Below are 23,335 nucleotides of genomic sequence, written 5' to 3'. Positions count from 1 at the left end.
TAATTTGGGGGCAGCAACCCAAGGACGGGTTGTCTGATTTGTCTGGAAATTTCAGTGCAGACCTTGTAGACAATTTTACCACATGACAGATTTACTCTAAATGCTTTGGTTTCATAAGCCAAAATCTACATTTTACCCCTGTTTTATTTTTAGCCATGGCGGCCATCTTGGTTGGCTGGCAGGGTCACGCCACACATTTTTGAACTAGATACCCTAATGATGATTGTGATTGTAACCAAGTTTGGTTAAATTTGGCCCAGTAGTTTCAGAGGAGAAGATTTTTGTAAAAGTTTACCGACAACGGAGGCCAAGTAATTAGAAAAGCTCACTTGACATTTTAGGTCAGGTGAATTACAAAAAAAACGAAAAACAATATGTAACACATAAACAAACGACAACTACTAATTACAGGCTCGCGACTTGGGACAGGCACATACATAAATAATGTGGCAGGGTTAAATATGTTAGCGGGATCCCTACCCTTCCCCTAACCTGGGGCAATGGTATAACAGTACAACATAAGAACGAACTATAACAATCAGTTGAAAAAGGCTTAACTCATCAGATGGACAAAAATACAAGTGGACGTAGCCAGGTACTTATGCATCCAGACACAAAAAGACACAATGAACAGATCTGAGAGTACTCACAGTTATCTGACAGCTAGTTCAAAACCACTAACAACTAATAAAATAAAAATCATGCATCTAAGACTAAACTATCAATCTGTACACATCCAACATCCAATGGATTTAGTGTAAAGACGTCATAAACAGCCAGAGAAAACATAACTTTGTGCAATGCCAAGTTACAGGTCTCCTTTTTTATATTTAATGTAATAAAAATAATAATATATCATATTTCAAGCAAATTTAGTTTTTTTACAAATTAAAGTTACCTATAGAATTCATCCTTTATCATACAAATTTGTTACTTCTCCTTCAAAACATAATTAGAAATTGTAGTTAATTGACAATAAATAAACTTGTGTCAGTGCATTTGCTGTTGTGAACTCTGCCCTTTTTACACAATGTAGGACCATCTACTACTGGTTATAATTTTGATTATAATTACTCCAATCTCTCTGTTTTAAATCTCAGATAGTAGCTATTCCTAAAGAGTGCACACTAAGTTGTGGGTAACAATGGAGATTCTCTTCACATAAAATATTACAACAAATTGATTTGCAAGTTTTTAATGTTTGTTAACTTACAAAAAAATTCTTAATACAAATGTTTTCATGAAATAGAATGTAAATATATAAGCAATAACCATTCAGGAGTGTTAAACAAGGTTAAATCATAAATTAAAAATTCACTTACAAGGGAGACAACTTAATAATCCTTGGATAACAAAGGGACATAACAAAATAAAATCAGTTAAAACAGTTCATAACAAATCTATATGTTTACCAGAAATTTACATATTGTTTACATAAAATTATACACTTTTGAACAATAAGTGCAGGCATACAATATTTACAGCAGGTTTTGTTCATGTCAGATGTCTACACAATCATACCGTAGTTTTATACTGTAAATTTAGAAAATATTGCCATGTTTTTATTATTGCGAAAAATGCAATAAGGTATCCGACTTTAATCCCAATAATCTAAACATACATTTTGAAATCTTTTATATGAAAAAAATACAGGATTTTTGTCAAAAATTAAGAACGCATTTTAGTGTAAAATGACAAAATTTCAATAATAAATGCATGCAATTATCATTAACAAAAACAGAAGGATTCTAGACCTTAAATAAAATAAAGAACTCTTAATTCAGAAATTATTGCGATTTTTAACAAATACTGTAAATTCAGAAATTATTGCGTGCATTTATTATTGCGATTTTGTCATTTTAGGCTTGAATGCGATTTTAATTTTTACGATGATGAGAAAAATCCTTTTTAATTCATTTAAGATATTTCAAAATGCGAGTTTATATTATTGCGTTTACAACTCTGTCGCATTTGTCGCAATAATAACCAGATGCTCCGCAGGGCGTAGCTTTATACGACCGCAGAGGTTGAACCCTGAACGGTTGGGGCAAGTATGGACACAACATTCAAGCTGGATTCAGCTCTAAATTTGGATTGTGATTAAATAGTTGACACAGCATAGGTTTCTGACACAGAATGAATGTGTTCTAATGAAACTAAAATTTTTGTTTTCTCTTAGAGCAATTCACTATGCTGTTGAATATTATTCCTCTCAAAAAAATGTTTGAAGAAATTTTCTTTTTATTTATGAAATTTCAAATGAGAAAATTGAACCCATTTTTTTTAATCACATCCCCCTTTTCCTTATTCCAAAACTAATCTCAATTAAAATTTCTAATGGAGTTTGCAACAATTACTACTTATTTAAATACATCATAAAATATTAAGATGTAAAAAAACTGCTTGTTATCACTGAATGGTAAAGATTATTTTAATTTATCAGTTGGTAGTAAAAAGTGAATATACATTGTATATTGTATATATAACAAAGATTTAAGTTGATTCTGGACAAAGAAAGATAACTCCAAATAAAAAAAAATCTTACAATTAGATATTTCTTGCTTACTATTCTGGACAAAGAAAGATAACTCTAATTAAAAACAAAATTGCTATTTCACAATATTTTGCAATAAGATATTTCTTGCCATTGCACAATACTGTGCAATTGAAAAGACTTGCTATTGCACAAAACTTAATATAATAATTTTAGATCCTGATTTGGACCAACTTGAAAACTGGGCCCATAATCAAAAATCTAAGTACATGTTTGGATTCAGCATATCAAAGAACCCCAAGATTTCAATTTTTGTTAAAATCAAACTAAGTTTAATTTTGGACCCTTTGGACTTTAATGTAGACCAATTTGAAAACAAGACCAAAAATGAGGAATCTACATACACAGTTAGATTTGGCATATCAAAGAACCCCATTTATTCAATTTTTGATGAAATCAAACGAAGTTTAATTTTGGACCCCGATTTGGACCAACTTGAAAACTGGGCCAATAATCAAGAATCTAAGTACATTTTTAGATTCAGCATATCAAAGAACCCAACCGATTAATTTTTTGTCAAAATCAAAGGAAGTTTAATTTTGGACCCTTTGGACCTTAATGTAGACCAATTTGAAAACAGGACCAAAAGTTAAAAATCTACATACACAGTTAGATTCCGCATATCAAAGAACCCCAATTATTCAATTTTGATGAAATCAAACAAAGTTTAATTTTGGACCCTTTGGGCCCCTTATTCCTAAACTGTTGGGACCAAAACTCCCAAAATCATTACCGAACTTCCTTTTATGGTCATAAACCTTGTGTTTAAATTTCATAGATTTCTATTTACTTATACTAAAGTTATGGTGCGAAAACCAAGAAAAATGCTTATTTGGGTCCCTTTTTGGCCCCTAATTCCTAAACTGTTGGGACCTAAACTCCCAAAATCAATACCAACCTTCCTTTTGTGGTCATAAACATTGTGTTTAAATTTCATTATTTTCTATTTACTTAAACTAAAGTTATTGTGCGAAAACCAAGAATAATGCTTATTTGGGCCCTTTTTTGGCCCCTAATTCCTACACTGTTGAAACCAAATCTCCCAAAATCAATCCCAACCTTTCTTTTGTGGTCATAAACCTTGTGTCAAAATTTCATAGATTTCTATTAACTTAAACTAAAGTTATAGTGCGAAAACCAAGAAAATACTTATTTGGGCCCTTTTTGGCCCCTAATTCCTAAAATGTTGGGACCAAAACTCCCAAAATCAATACCAACCTTTCTTTTGTGGTCATAAACCTTGTGATAAAATTTTATAGATTTATATTCACTTTTACATAAGTTAGAGTGCGAAAACTAAAAGTATTCCGACAACGACGACGACGACGCCAACGTGATAGCAATATACGACGAAAAATTTTTCAAAATTTGCGGTCGTATAAAAACCTCCCAATAATTTCTGAATTTACAGTAGACAAAAATGCAAGATCACAGCATGCTGATATGTGAGTTCTTAATACTGCGATATTAACTAGTAGCATTTTTCATGTTAATAAAAAAAACTAGCAATAATATCTGATTTACTATTACCAAATATCCAAATAAAATCAAATATCACTTTCTCCATGAGTGTTTCTTTTAATTTACTTCAATTTGTTATCCAGGTTAAATAATGCCAACTGTAAAGATGAGTGATATGTTGCCTTCTTTTTCTGTTTTTATTATAAAGATACTGGACCTGGCTTGAAATTTAAATAAAATAAAATTAATATGTCATTTACTGTGTAACAAAAGTGTCCAGAATATTAGCAGACCCTGCTACATGTATATACAAATGAAACAAAAAGTATGTGTCAAAATTAAACTTTTCAAATAAGAATCTGAAGTGTACAGTGTTTTAAAAAATAAATCATAAACAATTTCAATTAATGGCCTTTGGTTGGTAGATTAAGATAAACAACCAAAAATTTATTTTTATCATTATTACATTAAAACAAAAGGTTGAAGAACAAGTTTTCTGACAATTATTTGTAACATCACTATAGGCAAAATTACATACTTATTATAACTAGTATACTGGTAAACAGAAACAAATTGTTTGCTAATATGTAATTTCTTAGTTTTTAATAAATTAAAATCTCCACCAAGTTTATCTAAGAAATATTATCTGCATCTCAAAATACTAATTACCCTTAATTTCATTATGCAAAATAAGCACTACTATTAAACTAATGAGACATTTATTATTCATACACAACAGCTCGGATGGATTTTGCTTTTTCCACCGGCCCAACGTGGGCAGTCCACCGTGCCCACCCTAGCTATAATCTCTTTTTTGTAAAAATAGTGATAACAAATGCTTATCTGCTTTTTTCTTTTGATTTTTTGATTAAACAAAAGAAATTGCATGCCCACTCCTATGGGTTGGCAGAGTGGACAAGCTAGAAATTTTGCCCACCGGGACCAGGTGCTCACTCCCATGGTGAGCAGGTGGACAAAGCAAAATCCACCCGAGCTGTAGTGTATCTATTCAAATAGAATTGAAATGAATATATTTCTATATTAAACTCTCCCTCCCTTTCAAAACAATACATTCTTATAATTTGTAGTCAAACAACCTTTGCATAATTACCATTCATTAAATTGCATGAGTCATGTTTTTTCAAAGCAGAAATTATATATAGATCGGTGCTAATGATGTAAAGATTTCTTGAAGAAATGATTGAATACAGGGGTTCTTAAATATTTAAGTACAATCTAAAAATTCAAACCTGAGGCATTGATCTAAATGTTGGTGCACATGGTCCCAACTGAGTTTTATTCGCTACATGTGTCCAGTGCAGTACACCCAAAACAGATTGACCATGAATTACTTTTACACTGAATGATAGTGATAAAATTGAGATAGGATATGGGGAATGTGTCAAAGCGACAACAAACCAACCATAGAGCAGACAACAGCCGAAGGCCACCAGTGGGTCTTCAATGTAGTGAGAATTCTCGCACCCGAAAGTTGATTTTCCAAAGATGTTTAATGAAGGGATTGAATAGATGAATCAGCCAATTTCACAGTGCATATAACACAAGAAAATGTTTGATTGAACCATATTGTGCATTTGAGAAAAATACCAAATAGAACTTTTTAGGAATTTCAATTTCAGATTTTGCTCCTTTTTTAGTGAATCATATCTTAAGTTGAGAAAGATTCCATAAAGTTTTAAGGTTTACTACATAAGCAAACTTCAATTCCTAATTTTGCACTTTTTTGTCTAAAATAACATGTCTTCCTGAAAATATACCTTTATAAAAGAGAGACAGCTCTTACTAATTTAATAGAAGACAACCTGAAGTGAAAACTTAAATAATTAAGTGAATGATAACAAAAACAAAATTTCTGTTGATGAAGTTGAAGATTACAAATAAGTCTTCTATTGAAGCTAATAATTAAATGCAAAATAGTTTCACATATTTTTTCACTAGAAATCTCCCTGGACATTTACATAATAACACGCTCATAAATTAAAACCTCTTTCAAATTTTTGAATTATTACAATGAAAAGAAATAAGAAACTGCCACATGACTGTCAAATGACATTTTAATATTTCAATAGCTCCACATAAGCAGGGTTCTCGCTAAGGATGTTTGAAGGCGAGTCCAGGGACTCGGTCATTTTTAGCCATGATGAGTCCAACAGCAAGAAGAAAATATTTTATTGCAATACAATGTAATATTTTAGTCCCCATTTCCTAACAGAGCAATGAAATGACATTACATTCAGATCACTTTTAAACTTTTGCTATAAAAATGGTGATATTTGTGTTTAACTGTGTTCAGTTTAAACAAAATATTTCAATCTTGGTGCATCTGTGAACTCACTAGTTTTGAAAATAGTGAGTCCAGGCAGATTTTGATTAGTCCAGAACTCATGGACTCGCCTTAGTGAGAACCCTGATGAGAACAAATTAATCATGATGATTTGTATGCTAAAACATGTATTTTAGTTTCAAAACAAAAGTAGATGTTCACATACAATTGTACAATTATTTCTGTCAGACAGTTAGGTATAACAGAAAAGGCCAATATAATATACTAGTAGCTGCATCATAGAGTACTATTTACAAATGGTGAATATTTACTGTAAATCTATAAATCATAAAAGCAAGAAAGCACAGTCAAACCTGTCTTACCCAAACCATGTGTAAAATAAAGTATTTTTATCATTCGTTTGTGCTTAGGTACCTCCTTTTAAATTGATTATCACATGAGGTCTTATAATAAGTTGTAACACCACCAAATTCAAGTGCCACAAGATTGTTACATATTTGGTATCTTTAATTGTAACTCATAAAAAAATAGTTTTTGAAGTATAAATAAAGCATTTGGTTTTCTATTTCAAATCATTTCAGTTTTGTCATTCCAGGCCTTTTTATAAAGTATTGGTTTTGTTCATTGTTAAAGGCAATATGCTGATCTGTTTTTGTCTGCATTTTTGTCCCTTGCCTTGACCTGATAGTTGCCCTATTGACCTTCTATCAGGACAAAAGGTGACAATTCTTTAATAATTAATCTTGTGAAATCTAGATGACATGTTTAGTTTAGACATGGTTTGGTTAGGACAGAATTCTTGATTTTCAGGTGAAATATAAGTTAAAGGAAGCACATATATAATTATGTAGTGATAATGCAAAATGAGCTGCCAGCCCTACCTTTAAGTCATAAATAACAAAAACAAAAGCATGACTTTCTTACTCTTGATATTTTCACCCTTCAGGATATCTTCCAAGAGAAAATTACAATATTGAGGCTTTTCAAGTCATCAGCCATAAATAACAAATATTTAACAAATTAAAATCTATTTAATCTTTATATTTTGTCAAGAGTAGATTACAGCATGGACAATTTGGAGGCTATTAACAAAAGTCAGGTTTTTGTTTTCAATTATCAAAGTTAGAGTTTAAATAACACGGTATCTTCTATCAGACTGTGCAATATTCACATATATGTACTAATTCAGAAAAAAACACAACCAAGGTTAAGGGTCATACTTTCATACTTTTGCACACAAAATATTCCTTATTCTTAGAAAATAGCACACATACACTCTTACATTGATTATTACACTCAAAACAGATTTGCAATCTGATATCTATCACAAAATAACTCAAGCATGAAAAAATTAATTCGGAAAAAATAATTTTGAAGACTGTATGTTTTTTTAAATGCACTGATCCTGAATAAAAAGAAGGCAAAGAAAAATTGGAACCAGTAAAATCTACAAACAAAAATTCGACACTGTTTTTGCAGTGTATTACATCCTTAACCATTTAATAAGACAGTATTTTAATTTGAATTATCTGGCAAGTGTTTGTATTATGCTACAAATTTTATGACTATAAAGATCAAGTCAATTTAAAAAAATTCTTTATATTAAGTTCTTTTCAGCTTTATTGCCATTGATTTTGAGCAATAATGTTCTTAACAAGTATCTCCTATTCTGTTAAAACAAAGATGAACTACTAAAACTATTTATAGTTTAAAGAATCTTTAACAAAATTCTCATATTGTTATAATTCAATGCTAAAATAAAAATAAATGAACTATTTTTTAAAACTCAACTAAAAAATCAATTTGCCCCTTTTTTTCCTTCAAATGCATTTGGTTTGACATAATACCCTGTTTTCATATATAAAAAAAAAGTTATCAGAAAAAAACTTTAGAAAATTCAACACCCTATATCTTTTGAGGGTGTTATTTTATTTCTCTCTCATTCCTTTTTGACTGGGCTGGAAGCTCATTTTATTTGATGTCAAGATAAATCAACTAGTGAGCAATCTTACATAACTCATGAATATTCATGAACTTATTTACATAATGATGTATGTTGATTTGTCTCTGGCTGACCAATTAAAGGCCAGATGCGTATCAAATGATAAAAGCTGGTTCTTGTATTGGCTGGTTGATTTAGAAATGCTAAACCTTGCCAATCAAATGGTGTTATGGGAATCACATGACTGTATTAACCAATGATATTTCTTCAAAGTATTGTACATCTCCATCTTGATTTTTGAGGAGTTTTTTCATTTAATTTGTGTCCTTTGTTTTGTGCACTCGAAGATTCCTGAAAAAATAGATACACATGTTAAAATTACAAATATATGTGTAAACAAAAAATACATTTTGTCAATACAGAAAAACACAGTCCTTTAAAACTACTCATACAGTTAGCTTTCTTGAAATAAATTGTATTACTACTTTTTAAACAATCTAAATTATACATTATTTCAACATGTCTTTTTTCAAATTGTTGGTGCTCAATGCTCTTCAACTTCATACTTTATTAGGCTTTTTGAACTATTTTTTTATTCAAGCATCACTGATGAGTCTTTTGTAGATGAAACGGGCCTGACACAACAACAAAATTTCCATCCTGTTATCTATGATGAGTTTATTTATAACAACCAGAATATCCTCTAATCTGATGCACTCATGTGCAATTCTACAAACTCGTCCTTTCGTGTCTACATTTTAAATCATTAACCACTGCTTTAACTTGATAAATTCCCTACTTGCAAGTATAATATAGTAATCTGAAAGAGGCTGCTAATAAATAAGTTGAAGCCTTTATAGCAGATATATGTAAGAGCACATGTTATAATAATGATCCTCTATGACTATTATTATTTAAATATTAGATAGAATTATCTCCCCTACATCATAACTTTAGCAATAAAAAAACAAATTATCTCCCTTACATCATTACTACAATCTAGCTGTAATTGATCTGCATGTATTTTATAGCTTTAAGGGCATACGATACAGTTTTGATCCTGTATTAACAAGTTCATGAAAATTTGCATAATGGCTATTTTTTACCTGATTAAATCAAATATGTAATAAAAAATATACCTTCATGTGCTACTTTTTGAGTAAAATTAGGTCGAAATTTTGTATATTTGCTCAAAATTCAGATTAGTGGCCGTAATTTCTTTTTCGAAAGAAAGACATAACCTTTTTGTTATAAAAGATAAAAACAAATTGTTTTATGTTAAATAATCGGTAATTTCTGTTTTTGATAAGTATCCTAAAAAAATCTGTGATTTTTTATTCAGAAATAACTCACATTTATCAAATGTTCATGAATTGAGGAAAAAACGTCATTTTTTACTGCATGTTTATCAAAATTCAAAAAAATCCTCTGTTTACAGTTTTATAAAATTTGGATCACATAATCTCCCTGCTAAATGAAACAAATTGCCGTTTTGAAAAATAGGGGTCCATGAACTCGTTTTCAATTTAAATCAGTTTGAATGATAAAAATCAGGCAAAAAATTCATCTTTTCCCAATATGTCACAGTTTGACGTCACGAACATAACATTTTACGTTAGCGACGTCATTACCTCCCCTGTAACTGTATCGTATGCCCTTAAGCCAACATCAAAAGTATCACAGCAAATCATCAAATTCTTTTTTGATATTTGACTTCATAATTAGCTTGCATGAATGTATGAAGCTGTATATGTTTTAAGCATTTGTTGATATCCTTTTACATTATCTGATCAAAATAATACACATTCCTGCTAAATAATTCATTATAAATCAAAATTACAGTTTGAATTACTTCCCTTGCCCACCATGAGTTACTTCCCTTGGCCACCATTTTGAAAAGATTAATTTTAGATTTTTTTATTTGACAAGCAAAATTAAATATATGCGATACACACATCTTATAAGAGATCTGCATTTGATCATAGTGATGAATAAAGCAAGACTAGCAGAATAAATTGTTCAGTAAAAAAAACTTTTTCTTAATTTGGTATAGAAAGATGTGGTATGAGTGCCTATGAGACAACTCACCATCTAACTAACAAATTTTAAAAGTAAACCATTATAGGTCAAGGTACGGCTTTCAACAAGGAGCCTTGGCTCACACTGAACAGCAAGCTATAAAGAGTATGACAAGTTGAATTTGGTGACAAAAGAGAAGTAACTCTTCCTAACATTGACTTATTTCATTGAAAGGTATGTGTATTACTTTGCTGCACAGAAGAGTACAGGTAGATGGCTAACATGAAAGGACTGTGAAGGCATTTATATTCATGATAAAAACAAGGCTTTTAAACTTATTTCTTAAAAATAAATGTAATATTTGTGAACAACATAGTGTTCTCCCCACTTTCTACCATGGTGCTATATTTTTTACCATGTTACTATTTGTATTCACAATGTTGCTATATTTTTAATAAATTTTAAAATACAATGTTTTGTAAATGTGGGCTACAATTTAAGGAAAATAATGCTATTTGAAAATACTAGGGATAAAACTGCATGATGCTTTTGTTCATATCATAATCAGTATTTATTGATATTGGCCATTACTGAAGTTTGTTTATCAATGCTGTATTGAACCCATATGCCATGTTAATTATTATTTATTATATCATACATTTTTATAAACTAAAAAAATGCTTATTCTAGTAAGGCTAAGTGAAACAGCAATATATTTCTAGGCCTGAAATACAGATAAGAAATAGATAAGGTCAGAAAAGGAGAAAATTATTTGTGTGTCCTAGTAAAATATATGGTCATTAAAGAAGACATTAGACTAAGAAATTTGATTTTAAAGACACTTTGCAATAAATTGGCAGAAATTTCATTTAATTTTTGATCTTCAGAAAACAGAGTATGTGTAAAGCAGATTTTATGATATTATTTTATAAAGCTAGGTAGCGCAAGTTGTTCAAAGTCGACTTACTGCACTTAAAATATGGTCGTGTGCCTTTTAAAATAATCAATATTTTGTAGTTCTTATTGTTACTTGTCATATAAACACATGATATACAGAATAACAGTCCAGTTCATAGATATTTAAGATCTACCATAAGAAAATTCACAAATTTTCCTTCAAGAAATCATAATTAATTGCTTAAAGTTTAAATTGTTTGATCTACCATAATGTGATTAATGTATATTATAATCTGAATATACAGTGTTTTTATTGAAATAAAAGCTTCAACCAATCAACTCATGCAGATACAGGGGAACCAGTATACAAAATGTAAACTAATAGACCAGCCTTATTTGTGAAAATATTTTCGCCAGTTATCATCAAGGACAATTCATTAAGATTAGAGTCTTCTTTTACCACTTAAAACATTTGTGTTGGCCATCGTTTAAAGCAAACTTTTGTTTGATATTCCAATTGCCATTGCAATACAATGGATTATGCAAAACGGTGTTTAATTCATAAGTTAATATTGTAATGAACATGTGCACTTTGTTTCAATATCATGTGAACAATTTATGGTAAAATTCATTTTATTAGACCCAAAACTTGATTTTGGAAAGAAAAATGGTCAGAACCAGGGAATGACCAACAGATAATTATTTGTGTGATTCTCTGTTTTCACTGTATCTGCATTTTGTTGATGTGAATACCCACGCTTATAACTACTAACATGTGTAAAAGGTGTCTGTAAGAATGAAATCACAAAAAGAATAGTAAGAATATTTCAAAACATGCACCGCTTGTTTCCAGATATACTTGTTATGTGTGATTTTAGTGTAATAAAACAGTAAATCTAACTTTGGCTGGAGAATATGTGTGTATACAAATATAGATAGAGTACTAGTGTTATATTTGTTTATAAGTAACTATGTTAATTGATGTCAGATTTGCTATTGAAGATGAATATCACTTACTCCCATTTTCTACAAAATATTAAAATCTTTAATGTTTAAACTTAATTTCAACCATGAGAACAGCCATAGAACTTTAATTTCATTCAGGATTGATATAATTGATGTCATTGACTAGCAAGTCAAAGAAAATATAGATTTAAGACCTTAAAAGCAAAAATGTTCAAAAAATAAAAAAAAACATGATCTATTTTATTCAATGCAAAAATTGTCATACGGTAAATAAGTTAAGGCTATCTTGTTTTACATTTTGTGCTTGAGGAGTATATCTTGGCTTTCTACAAGGTTTGATTTTACTCATTGTTTAGATTTAAGACCTTAAAAGCAAAAATGTTCAAAAAATAAAAAAAAACATAATCTATTTTATTCAATGCAAAAATTGTCATACGGTAAATAAGTTAAGGCTATCTTGTTTTACATTTTGTGCTTGAGGAGTATATCTTGGCTTTCTACAAGGTTTGATTTTACTCATTGTTAAAGGTCCTATGGTGTGGTTGTTGTTTATTAATTTTTGTCAAGCCTTCGATTTTAGACTAGGCAATCCTACATTCCGTCGTCATCAGTGTCGTTGGCGGCAGCGTCCACAAATATTCACTCTGTGGTTAAAGTTTTTGAAATTTTAATAACTTTCTTAAACTATACTGGATTTCTACCAAACTTGGACAGAAGCTTGTTTATGATCATAAAATAGTATCCAGAAGTAAATTTTGTAAAAAAATAAATCCATTTTTTTCCATTTTTACTTTTACATTGTAAATGGACTTAGTTTTTCTGCGGGGAAACATAACATTCACTCTGTTGTTAAAGTTTTTAAAATTTTAATTACTTTCTTATTCTATTCTGGGTTTGTACCAAACTTGGACAAAAGCTTATTTATGATCATAAGATAGTATCCAGAAGTAAAGTTTGTAAAAAGATAACTCCATTTTTTCTGTACTTTACTTTTAAATGGACTTAGATTTTCTTCCAGTTAACATTACATACAGTCTGCCGTTAAAGTTTTCAAAACATCTATTAGATTCTTTAACTATCCTAGATGTTTACCAAACTTGTACAGAAGCTTCTTACAATCATAAGATAGTATCAAGAGGAATAATTTTATTGATTTTTTTCCTCATTTTTGTTAAGCCTGCAGTATACAGCAAAAGTAGGCGAGACACTGGGTTCCGCAGTACCTTACAAATGTTTAATATATTGTATACAGGCTGTCAGTTGTTTTATGTTGTATTGTCAGAAATCTTTCAGTAATTTCAATTATCCTTAATTGCATAGGGTTACTGCATAATTATTGGTCAATATTGACCCTAGTAGATATTTTATATCACATGAGCTTGTTACTGCAATGTATAGTCTACAGGCAATAATATCCAATAATATTCATGCAGTTACCCTTCAATTGTACAGTAAAGATCGAGAAACTGTCAAAATCATATTTTTGTCACTTATGATGTCATTAACTTGAGCATTGACATATATTATTGTATGCTAACGTTTAGTTATGTTCTATAGGAAATATGCTGTTTTAACTTTTCTAGAGATCTTATATAGCATAATATATCAAGTTAAATTTGATTTAATTGCGATATCTTACCAATTTTTTATCCATTTTAGCCTTGATATCTCTTGCCAAGGTAAAGAAAGACTCTTCTACATTAATACTGGCTTTAGCACTAGTTTCCATAAACTTTATACCATGCTCAATTGCTAACTAAAATATATCAAATTAAAATATAACCTCAAAGTATAAAACCAATCAAAGTAAGCAGCTGAAAGTAAGAAATACATGTACATGCTTGCATTGTTTAACTGAAACTCATTCTTTAGGTACTTGTCCCAAGCCAGGAGTTCATAATTCAGTAGTTTTATTTGGTTGCTGTCTGCCCTTGTTATTTTTTCCTCATTGTTGAAGAATAAATGAGGCTCTGTTCAATCATTTGAATTGTTTTATATTTTGTCATCAAGGAGTCTATTATGGCTTACTATACTGTATGGTTCTACTAATTTTTGAAGGCAATATGATGACCTATATTTTCATAATAATTTATTGAATAAATGTACTTTTTTGACAGGTATTTAGCAAAGGTATAATTCTATGAAAAGAAATACTGCTGCATAAAACAATGTATCTAAAGGACAACTATTTTGTTGTCAGATTGAATAAAGATAGCCCTTTTGAAATACTGAAGATGGTATTTCATTAACTGTACATAACATTAATTAAATTCCACTTGTATGACATAGGTAATTGGAACTGATATCCACAAAAATGTGTTTATGTTATTTAAGGTGGTACCTAACACTACAGGGAGATAACTTTGTAAAATCAGCTAAACGTTTTAATTACGTTGTGTTGTTAAGAGAATATTAAGCTTCTTTAAGATCAAAATTAGTGTTTGTCAAAATGCTATATAACCAGTGTAATTATTCTGACAAAACGGTTGGTTCAAAATTTTTGAATTTTTTATATTTTTGTTAAAGGGTCAAAGTAAATACTATATCAAAATTTTATGAAAATTAAACTAGCAAAATTTATTTGAGTGAAAGTGTTGGGTACCACCTTAAGGTTTTGATGAAGCAACTGTTTAAATTGACACGGAGTACACATGTACAACATATGAGCTGGGTCAAATAGAAATTGACCTTATGCAAGTGTACGTATACATATACAAGTATAAGACTTTAAAAAATGTTGGAATGTCAGGGAATAGAAGATCCTTCATAATATAAGTTCCAAGTGGAAACAATATTCTGGAATATCATTTCCAGTGGAATAAATATTACAGTATATGTTTCTAATGGAATAAACAATATAGAATATTTGTTCCAATAGGAATAGTTATTATGATATTGTTTATGACAAAGGTTCTATCCGATTTTCTGTTAGGTAGAACAAATTTATATACATTGACAGGAACATTCAAATATGAAATAAAAGATGAATTTTCGTTTGTTTAGTAGTTTTCTTAAAACAAATCAATTTACAGACAGAGCATAGAGATTTTTGTTTTTCAACAGTAATAAGATTTACAGATGTTTTAACATATTTTTGCATTATAGTCGATTTCTTTACGTCACATCTCATATACTGTTTTTCATTTAACTATTTTTTTGTACTTATGTTTACTTGTTTAACATTTTGAGAAACTAAATTCTATGATTTCTTATTAAATCAATGCTAATTTTCTCAGTTTTTTCTAGCATGTAAGTTTTTCTATTGTTAGAGTTAAATACTTTTTCTCCTTTTTCTTTCGATACCATTCTTCTGTCATTCATATCACATTTATTGCCTAAAACCATCTTCTCCACATCCTGTGATGCATGCTGGGTAATAAAAACAATTACTTATAAAAACATAGGTATTATTTAATTTGGAAATAACCATTTTCGAGACAATAGTAAAATGTTGGAAGAAAGGAAAATTAAATAAGCAAACTTTGTCGGGAGATGCAATAACAATATAATTGGTAAATTTATGGTCATCGGTAACCATAATATCGTCCTTGAAAAAGATATCATCATTTATTATGTTGGACTCATCTATATCTCTTTAAAGTTGGGGGTAGAATTTTATACACATAAATCTATAACAGGCTATTATTTGAACTTGGAATTATTTTTAATTATGGAATTTGCATAATTTCTTGTGCTGGAAATTTTTAATAAATTCCATGTTAATTCTGTACTCAAATGTTCTGTGCTGCGCACAACACTTTCTATTACAAAGAAGATAGCACATTTTCAATAGAATGTACTGTGCCGCGCACAGTGAGTGAACACTATTTATACAAAATACATTGTATGGAAAGTGTTATGATCCGCTCAAAACATTATAGTACCAAATAAACATGGAATTTATTAAAAAAATTCGAGCACAAGAAATAAAGCAAATTCCATAATTAAAATTAATTCCAAGTTCAAATAATAGCCTGTTATATACTATTTGTTACTAATTGACTGTCAGAAAGCATTTTAATTTATTAAGTGATAGCTAATAATTGACAAAGGGAAATAACTCATGCACTAACACACATACCTCTTCAATATTTCTAATCCAGTTTCTAATATTTTCAAAAGATTTTTCATTTGTGATGTCATAAACTAGCATAATACCCTGAAATGTATAAAACATAAATGGGTTAACATAAATTCTTAAATATAAACATAAAGCTTCTTAACAGACTTTTACAAAAGCCAAAATAACATTTTTATTTCATGTAACATGATTTTTTTTTAAGGTGGGAGATTAAATTCTAAGAAAAGTAGAAGCTACATTGGTCATTGCTCTATTATATTGTCTTGTTTGAATTGTTTCATTTTTTTAAGTTGAGGTCTTTTTAAAGCTGACTAGAACATATGGATTTTTTTCAATTGTAAGATAGTACTATCTCACTGCGACTGACAAAGTGAGTGTATGATAACCTATAGTAGAATTCTAGTTTCTGGTAGACAGTTGTCTCAAAGGCAATTATACCATATCTCCTTTATATCATAAGAGTCAACACTTGTGTAATGTGTCTTATTGCACATGTTGGAGAATAAATGTGCTCACCATAGCACCTCTGTAGTAAGCTGTTGTAATGGTTCTGAATCTCTCTTGACCGGCCGTGTCCCTACAATGTACATCAAACAATTAATATATGGTATACACATAGGTACATGTACATTATCTTAACTGATGAAGCTTGCAGAAATGGATTAATTCAGAACTCAATTCAGTCCTTTTATATTAATTTGGCCAGGAATCATATATTCAGCATCTGCTAAAATGTCTGGACCAATCAGACCACCAAAAAGATCAACAACTGTTACAGAACCTTCAAATGATACAACAACTTTATTTGAAATGGTTCCATAGAAGAAAGTTACTATAAATTGTCTAATATTTAATTTTTTTTATGTTAATAAATAAGTAAACTAAGTTTTACATATATACTTGGGACAACTTATGATTGCAATATCAATTATATTTTCTACTCTTAAAAGTTGTGAAAATAAATTGCATGCAAAAATTAGTTGGTTTACTGTTACTCGTATATGTATCTGTCAATAACAACATCTTTGACAATGGAAATTTGACAAATAGAGAACAGTATTTTCAATAATGGCCAACAAATGGTGAGTCCATGGTAAATGGATTTACCTACTACAACAATCCTAAGTAAGAAACTTGAAAAATTTTCATTTTGATGTAGGAACAATACAATTAGTCTTAATAGTAACAACAATGTATGATCATCTTGTTATTCCTTAAACTCAAATGGATAATTGCATGAACACTTCATACCACTTTTGTTATAAGAATGATAAGTGCTCCTTTCAGTTCATTCATAAGTATAATATTGTTTGTACAATTCTGTAATTGATCACTTAGTACATACAAATGATATATACCAACACAAGAGAGACTTGCATTTTCCCTGCCTGTTTTACACAAATTTCACTTGGCAACACCAGTGATGGAATTTAACATGTTTAATAACAAGAATCTCATAAGAAAATAAATCCTTGAAAAAAGGGTAATTAGACAAAAAAACTCCAAAATTGTAATTTGAACAATGTTGTTATTATATAATGGTCAGCATTATAAAAAGCTATTACAATGAGGGAGGTCAACAACGAAAGCTAAGTGATGACAATAACTTTGCTTTTACATGTTATAGGCCCTCCAGTCAAAGTGAGCTTAAGAACAAATATTTTGAAAAATAATCTACTAAAGCAAACACAAGACGTTCATTTGACATTTAAATATTTTAAATTCTCATATTTCAATGCACTTTTGAACAATTGCACGATTTATTCAACTTCAAATCAATAATAAATTAAATAATCTCATTATCTTGTGGTAAATACTTTCAACATTTTCAAGGTTTTTCTTCTGCATAATTAAAATATCTCTGTGACACAACACATTCTTCATTGTACAACCTTGTTCAACAAATACAAATTATTTATATCTTAAATCGGTTAAATTGCTTATTTAAATTTCATCATAAGATAAAAAAACAAACATAATATAAAAAGTCTAAGTCAATATAAGTATTTAATTCTTCCTTGTTTTGACTGTCGATCATCAAACAACTTCTTCAGTTTATTATATTATAACTTCCTTAATTTTATGTATCATCATAAATAATGAGCGATTTAACTCATATCACAAGCTATAATATGTACTTTGTATCTGCCCTCACTATCAATCATAAAAAAATGATCATGTGCTTTGTAATATAATTGTTCAAAGTTTATGTGAAATGACTTTTAATTGTCAATAGCCATAGGACTCAGGTTAAAAATTTCCTTTAATTCATTGTACATTTTCAAAAATAACATTCACCAGGTATAACTAAAATGCATTAGATTTCAATCTTTAGAATTTCATCAAATTTTAGATACCGGTAGATAATGTAGATAATAGTCATAAAAAAAATTGGTGTGTACAGTTGCATTTGAACTTTGAACTGATTTTTTTTAATAAGAAATAACAGTACTGTGTTCATTTAACAAAAATCTTTTAGTTCATATTTTGAAAAAATAGTTTGGAAACTCCAAAAATCAAGTGCACATACCCATAATTCATCACTACTTTTTGGGAGTTTCCAAACTATTTTTTCAAAATATGAACTAATAGATTTGGAGTATTCAGGTTAAAGGGTTCTCAAATTTTATGATAAGGCAAAAGAATCACAATCCAAACCAAACCAAAAAAGCCAGCTGAAGGTAGCCTCCAGGTGCGGGAATTTCTCGCTGCTTTCAAGACCTGTGGGTGACCTTCTGCTGTTGTCTGCTATATGGTCGGGTTGTTGTCTCTTTGACACATTCCCCATTTCCATTCTCAATTTTTAAAAACATAACAAAGTAAATTGAAACCTTAATAGTAACAACTTTAATTTTTTTTCCTGATATTCAAAATTGTATAAAGTAGTTAAAAGTGTCCTTTGGATGAAACATATTGAACAGTTCATGGAGCTATGATGAATCTATTAACGTGCTTATAGCATTTTGTTAAGTTTGGTCAAAATTGGCTTTAGAATTTTTTTTTATTTGAACTGAATTAACCCCTTGTGAACTCTTAGTACATTGTAGTAAAAAGCATGTTCCTTCAAGTAAATAGATAATAAATTAGAACTTGTACACCTTATTAGCATGATTTGCAGGGTTCTCAAAATCTTTAATTCCCTGGTGGTCCTTGAAGAAAATATGCAGGTCCTCACTATCATTCCTATTGCAAATTACCAAATTTGTTCTTCCCAAAAATGTGGTCAAATCCATATAGTTACTATAACCACTTATTGAGAACTCTATGATTAGTGGCAGATTGAAGTTTATAGATTTTAAGTTATGATGTTTAAGCCATATTAAATAAATGGGGAATGTGTCCATGGAACGCAGATGATGCTCCAGCTTGTCCATCACATACATGTACCTGCCAACTTTTCAAAATGACCATGGGGGTTTTACGTGCAACATGGCTCTCATAGTCCTAAATAAAATTTGTAAGGGTTCCGCGGAACCCAGTGTCTCGCCTATTTTTGCTGTAAATCGCAGGCTCAACAACAATGAGGAAAAAAATCAATAAAAATATTCCTCTTGTTCCTATTTTATGATTGTAAGAAAATCTACGTCCATTTAAAAGTAAATTACAGAAAAAACGGAGTAATCTTTTTACAAACTTTACTTCTGGATACAATCTTATGATCATAAATAAGCTTCTGTCCAAGTTTGGTACAAACCACAGAGTGAATGTAATGTTTCCCCGCAGAAAAAACTAAGTCCATTTATAAGTAAAATGCAGAAAAAATGGAATTTTATTTTTACAAAATTTACTTCTGGATATTATCTTATGATCATAAACAAGCTTCTGTCCAAGTTTGGTACAAACCCAGGATAGTTTGAGAAAGTTATTAAAATTCTAAAAACTTTAACCACAGAGTGAATGTTTTGTTTCCTGCAGAAAAAACTAAGTCCATTTATAGTAAAATACGGAAAAAATGGAATTTTATTTTTACAAAATTTACTTCTGGATACTATCTTATGATCATAAACAAGCTTCTGTCAAAGTTTGGTAGAAATCCAGTATAGTTTAAGAAAGTTATTAAAATTTCAAAAACTTTAACCACAGAGTGAATATTTGTTGACACCACCCACGACGTCGACGGAATGTAGGATCGCTTAGTCTCGCTTTTTCAACTAAAGACGAAGGCTCGACAAAAACCTTCAAGGGGGCCTGCAAATACATTTTAATGTTGTTTTTTGGGCTTTTTCATACTTTCATTAGCCTGGAGTCATTGTTAAATTAATTGTTTTGTTTCAATTGTGGACAAAATTGCTCTTTCAAAATTTCAATTTGGGACCTGAGCTTTCATGGGGGAAATCCCTCGCAAATAGTGACAGTTGGCAGGTTTGTATCATATAAAGTCATAAAGGGACATAACTATAAAACAATGGTAAAATTGATGCTACCCAAATTTGTATTAAGTTTTGTGGGATTAAAAATTGTATTTTAAGTTTCATAACATTTGGTTGAGGTTAACTTAAGTTACAGAACAGAAACCAAAAATTCAGCAATTTTTCCATTTGAAAAGGGACATAACCCTTGGACAATTAGATGACCCCCCCCCCAAAAAAAAAAAAATAAATAAAAGGGCTAAAAAAAAAGAAGTTTCATAACATTTGATGAGGCAAACTAAAGTTGAAGAATAAAAACAAAAAAAATGAGCAATTTTTCAATTTGTAAAGGGGTAAAACTCTAGAACAGTGAAAGTGACGTCACCAAAATTCAATCTTGATCTGTGTTTTGTGGTAATAGGCATTGTGAATTAGTTTTATACAATTTGGTTGAAGAGATCTAAAGTAGGAGAACAGAAACAAACTTTTGGACGTCCTTCCAGATGGACAAGATTTAACCTCAATGCTCCCTGCACTACGTCAGAGGCATAAAAAACTTAAAATTCATAAAACATTTAGGTATCATGGGTATGAGAATCTACAAATCTGTTTAGCATTGTAATGAAGATTTTATGCAATGTAGACCCGGTAAAACCATTGCCTGTAAAAACTCCAGGTCAATATGTACTTAGCCTAGATGATTATTACTACAAATAGAATAAGAATATTACTAAACGCTAAGAATAAACTATACTGACCATATTTGTAGTTTTATTTTCTTGCCATCTAATTCTATCGTTCGAATCTTAAAATCTATACCTGAAAAGACAGAATTTTAGACACATGATATGTATTAGTATCTTATGATCAATCATGTGATATGCACTCAAAGGATTTGTCTAGATATATAAATAATAAGGGGGGAAAGTCTACTACTATGGTATAAAAAAAAAATATTTTAAAAATTGCCTGGCAAAAATCATTCTACTAACATGACTAATGAATAAAAAAATCCAGACTCTCTTAAAAGTTTTACATTTAGAACCAGAAATTTTAAACATTAACAGTTGGAACATTGTATTTGATGAGTGATGTAACTTATACATGTATGTTATAATGAAATTATTTCAAAATGCATTCAATATATTTTTTTCAATGACCTGTGTTTATAGCAAATCCCAAATACACCATTTGGTAGTGTGCCTGACAGATGCTGAACGTACAGATAAGATTAGGTAACATGTGACATGACTAAAAGGAAATCCCATTGAATAGTTCCAGAACTTATTAATTTGTCTCATTGCTTATTGTTTGAAACAGTCATGACAGTAATAGATGTAAAAGGGTGAAATTTTCAGATATACCCTTATATAAGTTTGACTTGTAGCTTTCTTAGGTTATACATTTATCAGGTGAACATAAAAATGGTCTTTAGATTTAGTAGTTTAGATGTTTTGGCAATAAGAACATAACTTCTTAGGCAGCTTAGTCTGAGTCAGAATTTTTTTTATGCATCATCATGATCATTGCATTGAGCGAATATTTTTTTGGTTTTTGACGCCATAATTCAATTTTTTTTTTTTTTCAAAATTGAACACTATAAATCCGAATTCAGAATTGTTGTTGTTGATTGCATGACCACAATATTATTTTTTTAATCAAATTTGGAATCCCCATAACCCCCAAAGTGAAAGTTAAATTGTTGTTCTCATAAGCATATGTTAAAAAGTAACAATCATTATTGAAAAAAAATGACAATATGTCACTCAGATACATGTACAAGTATGCTTTATAATAGTGTCATGTTCACAATGACTGATGACTCACTCAGCCATTGTTAAGAAAAGGTATTGTCATTGGGTAATTAACTGTACTTTTTCTGAACCTAGGATCTGGTTATTGGAAGGTAAAAGATAAGCCTTGTGGATGAGCAGAAACCATAAATGTGGTGAAAAGGGATGGTTTTATGTTTTGTTTTGAAAAAATACAGGTAAACATTGAGGTACTCCGAGTGACCATTAGAAGTTTTTCTCTAGACTTTTACCTATCGTTGATATAAATGTTGAATTAAAGGCATCTTCGGAAAATCTGAATAAAACACAAGTCTTTCCAACACCACTATCACCAATTAACAACAGTTTAAATAAATAATCGTAAGTTTTCGCCATCTTGTTGAACTAAAAATTAACAGGAAACACCCTCATTGACATAAATGGAGTGACGTATTCGGAATGGCACTTCCGGGTTACTTCGGAAGTTTTCATACTCATCTATGTTTTTACAGAAAATTCATTTTTTCGGGAACTTCGAACAGCTGGGAAAATAAGAAAAAAGTATATTTAATATTTAAAGTGAAACTGGAATGCATAATTGCATAAATGACCTAAATAAAGATTCATATTCAGATAAAAATAAACTACTGAAATCAAAATGTAAAATTAAATCGAAATTATCTATTATAAGTTGCTTTTAAATAAAAAAAAATGTATAGACATTCATAACAGTGCATATATATATTTTATTCCAATTAAACCCAAAGACATATACGGTACCTGATTATTATAACTAACTAACTAACTAACTAATTTTATTCAGTATAAAATCCAGTACAAAAGGGTCATCGCTGAAACACATAAATATTATAAAAATCATATACAAAACAAAACAAAAATAAAACATAACAGCCAACAATTTTGACACTTATAACAAGCAAGAGACAGAACTCAAACTTCAATATTATGCAATTACTCCCACTGATGAA

General features: G+C 29.8%; 1 protein-coding gene across 2 annotated transcripts; it reads right to left on the bottom strand.

Annotated features, from left to right (window-relative positions):
- Nucleotides 1-5,188: 5,188 nt before the first annotated feature.
- LOC134718691 (ras-related protein Rab-8A-like) lies at nucleotides 5,189-22,807 on the bottom strand. Of its 2 annotated transcripts, XM_063581353.1 has the most exons (8): nucleotides 22,619-22,807; nucleotides 21,333-21,393; nucleotides 16,742-16,802; nucleotides 16,226-16,303; nucleotides 15,424-15,513; nucleotides 13,784-13,900; nucleotides 11,249-11,272; nucleotides 5,189-8,613 (listed from the first exon to the last, which is right to left on the bottom strand). In XM_063581353.1, the coding sequence occupies exons 1-8, from the start codon at nucleotides 22,740-22,742 to the stop codon at nucleotides 8,530-8,532; spliced, it is 639 nt and encodes a 212-aa protein (XP_063437423.1). In that variant the 5' UTR covers nucleotides 22,743-22,807; the 3' UTR covers nucleotides 5,189-8,529. The 2 variants fall into 2 exon arrangements, with proteins under 2 accessions (XP_063437423.1, XP_063437424.1); XM_063581354.1 differs by lacking the exon at nucleotides 11,249-11,272.
- Between the last annotated feature and the right edge of the window lie 528 nt (nucleotides 22,808-23,335).

This window comes from Mytilus trossulus, chromosome 5 (genome assembly GCF_036588685.1).
Source record: "Mytilus trossulus isolate FHL-02 chromosome 5, PNRI_Mtr1.1.1.hap1, whole genome shotgun sequence".
Classification (NCBI taxonomy): domain Eukaryota; kingdom Metazoa; phylum Mollusca; class Bivalvia; order Mytilida; family Mytilidae; genus Mytilus; species Mytilus trossulus.
The sequence above is the reverse complement of the archived record's forward strand: the minus strand, read 5'-3'. Positions and strand labels throughout refer to the sequence as shown.

What these genes read in the sequence shown, in the direction of transcription:
- LOC134718691 (XM_063581353.1), bottom strand. Translation starts at nt 22,742, where the DNA reads ATGGCGAAAACTTACGATTATTTATTTAAACTGTTGTTAATTGGTGAT. An exon ending in GGATTAGAAATATTGAAGAG is followed by an intron (nt 15,514 to 16,225) that starts GTATGTGTGTTA and finishes TTTATTACCCAG; the next exon opens with CATGCATCACAGGATGTGGA. An exon ending in ACGACCATATTTTAAGTGCA is followed by an intron (nt 8,614 to 11,248) that starts GTAAGTCGACTT and finishes CTATTTTTTCAG; the next exon opens with GAATCTTCGAGTGCACAAAA.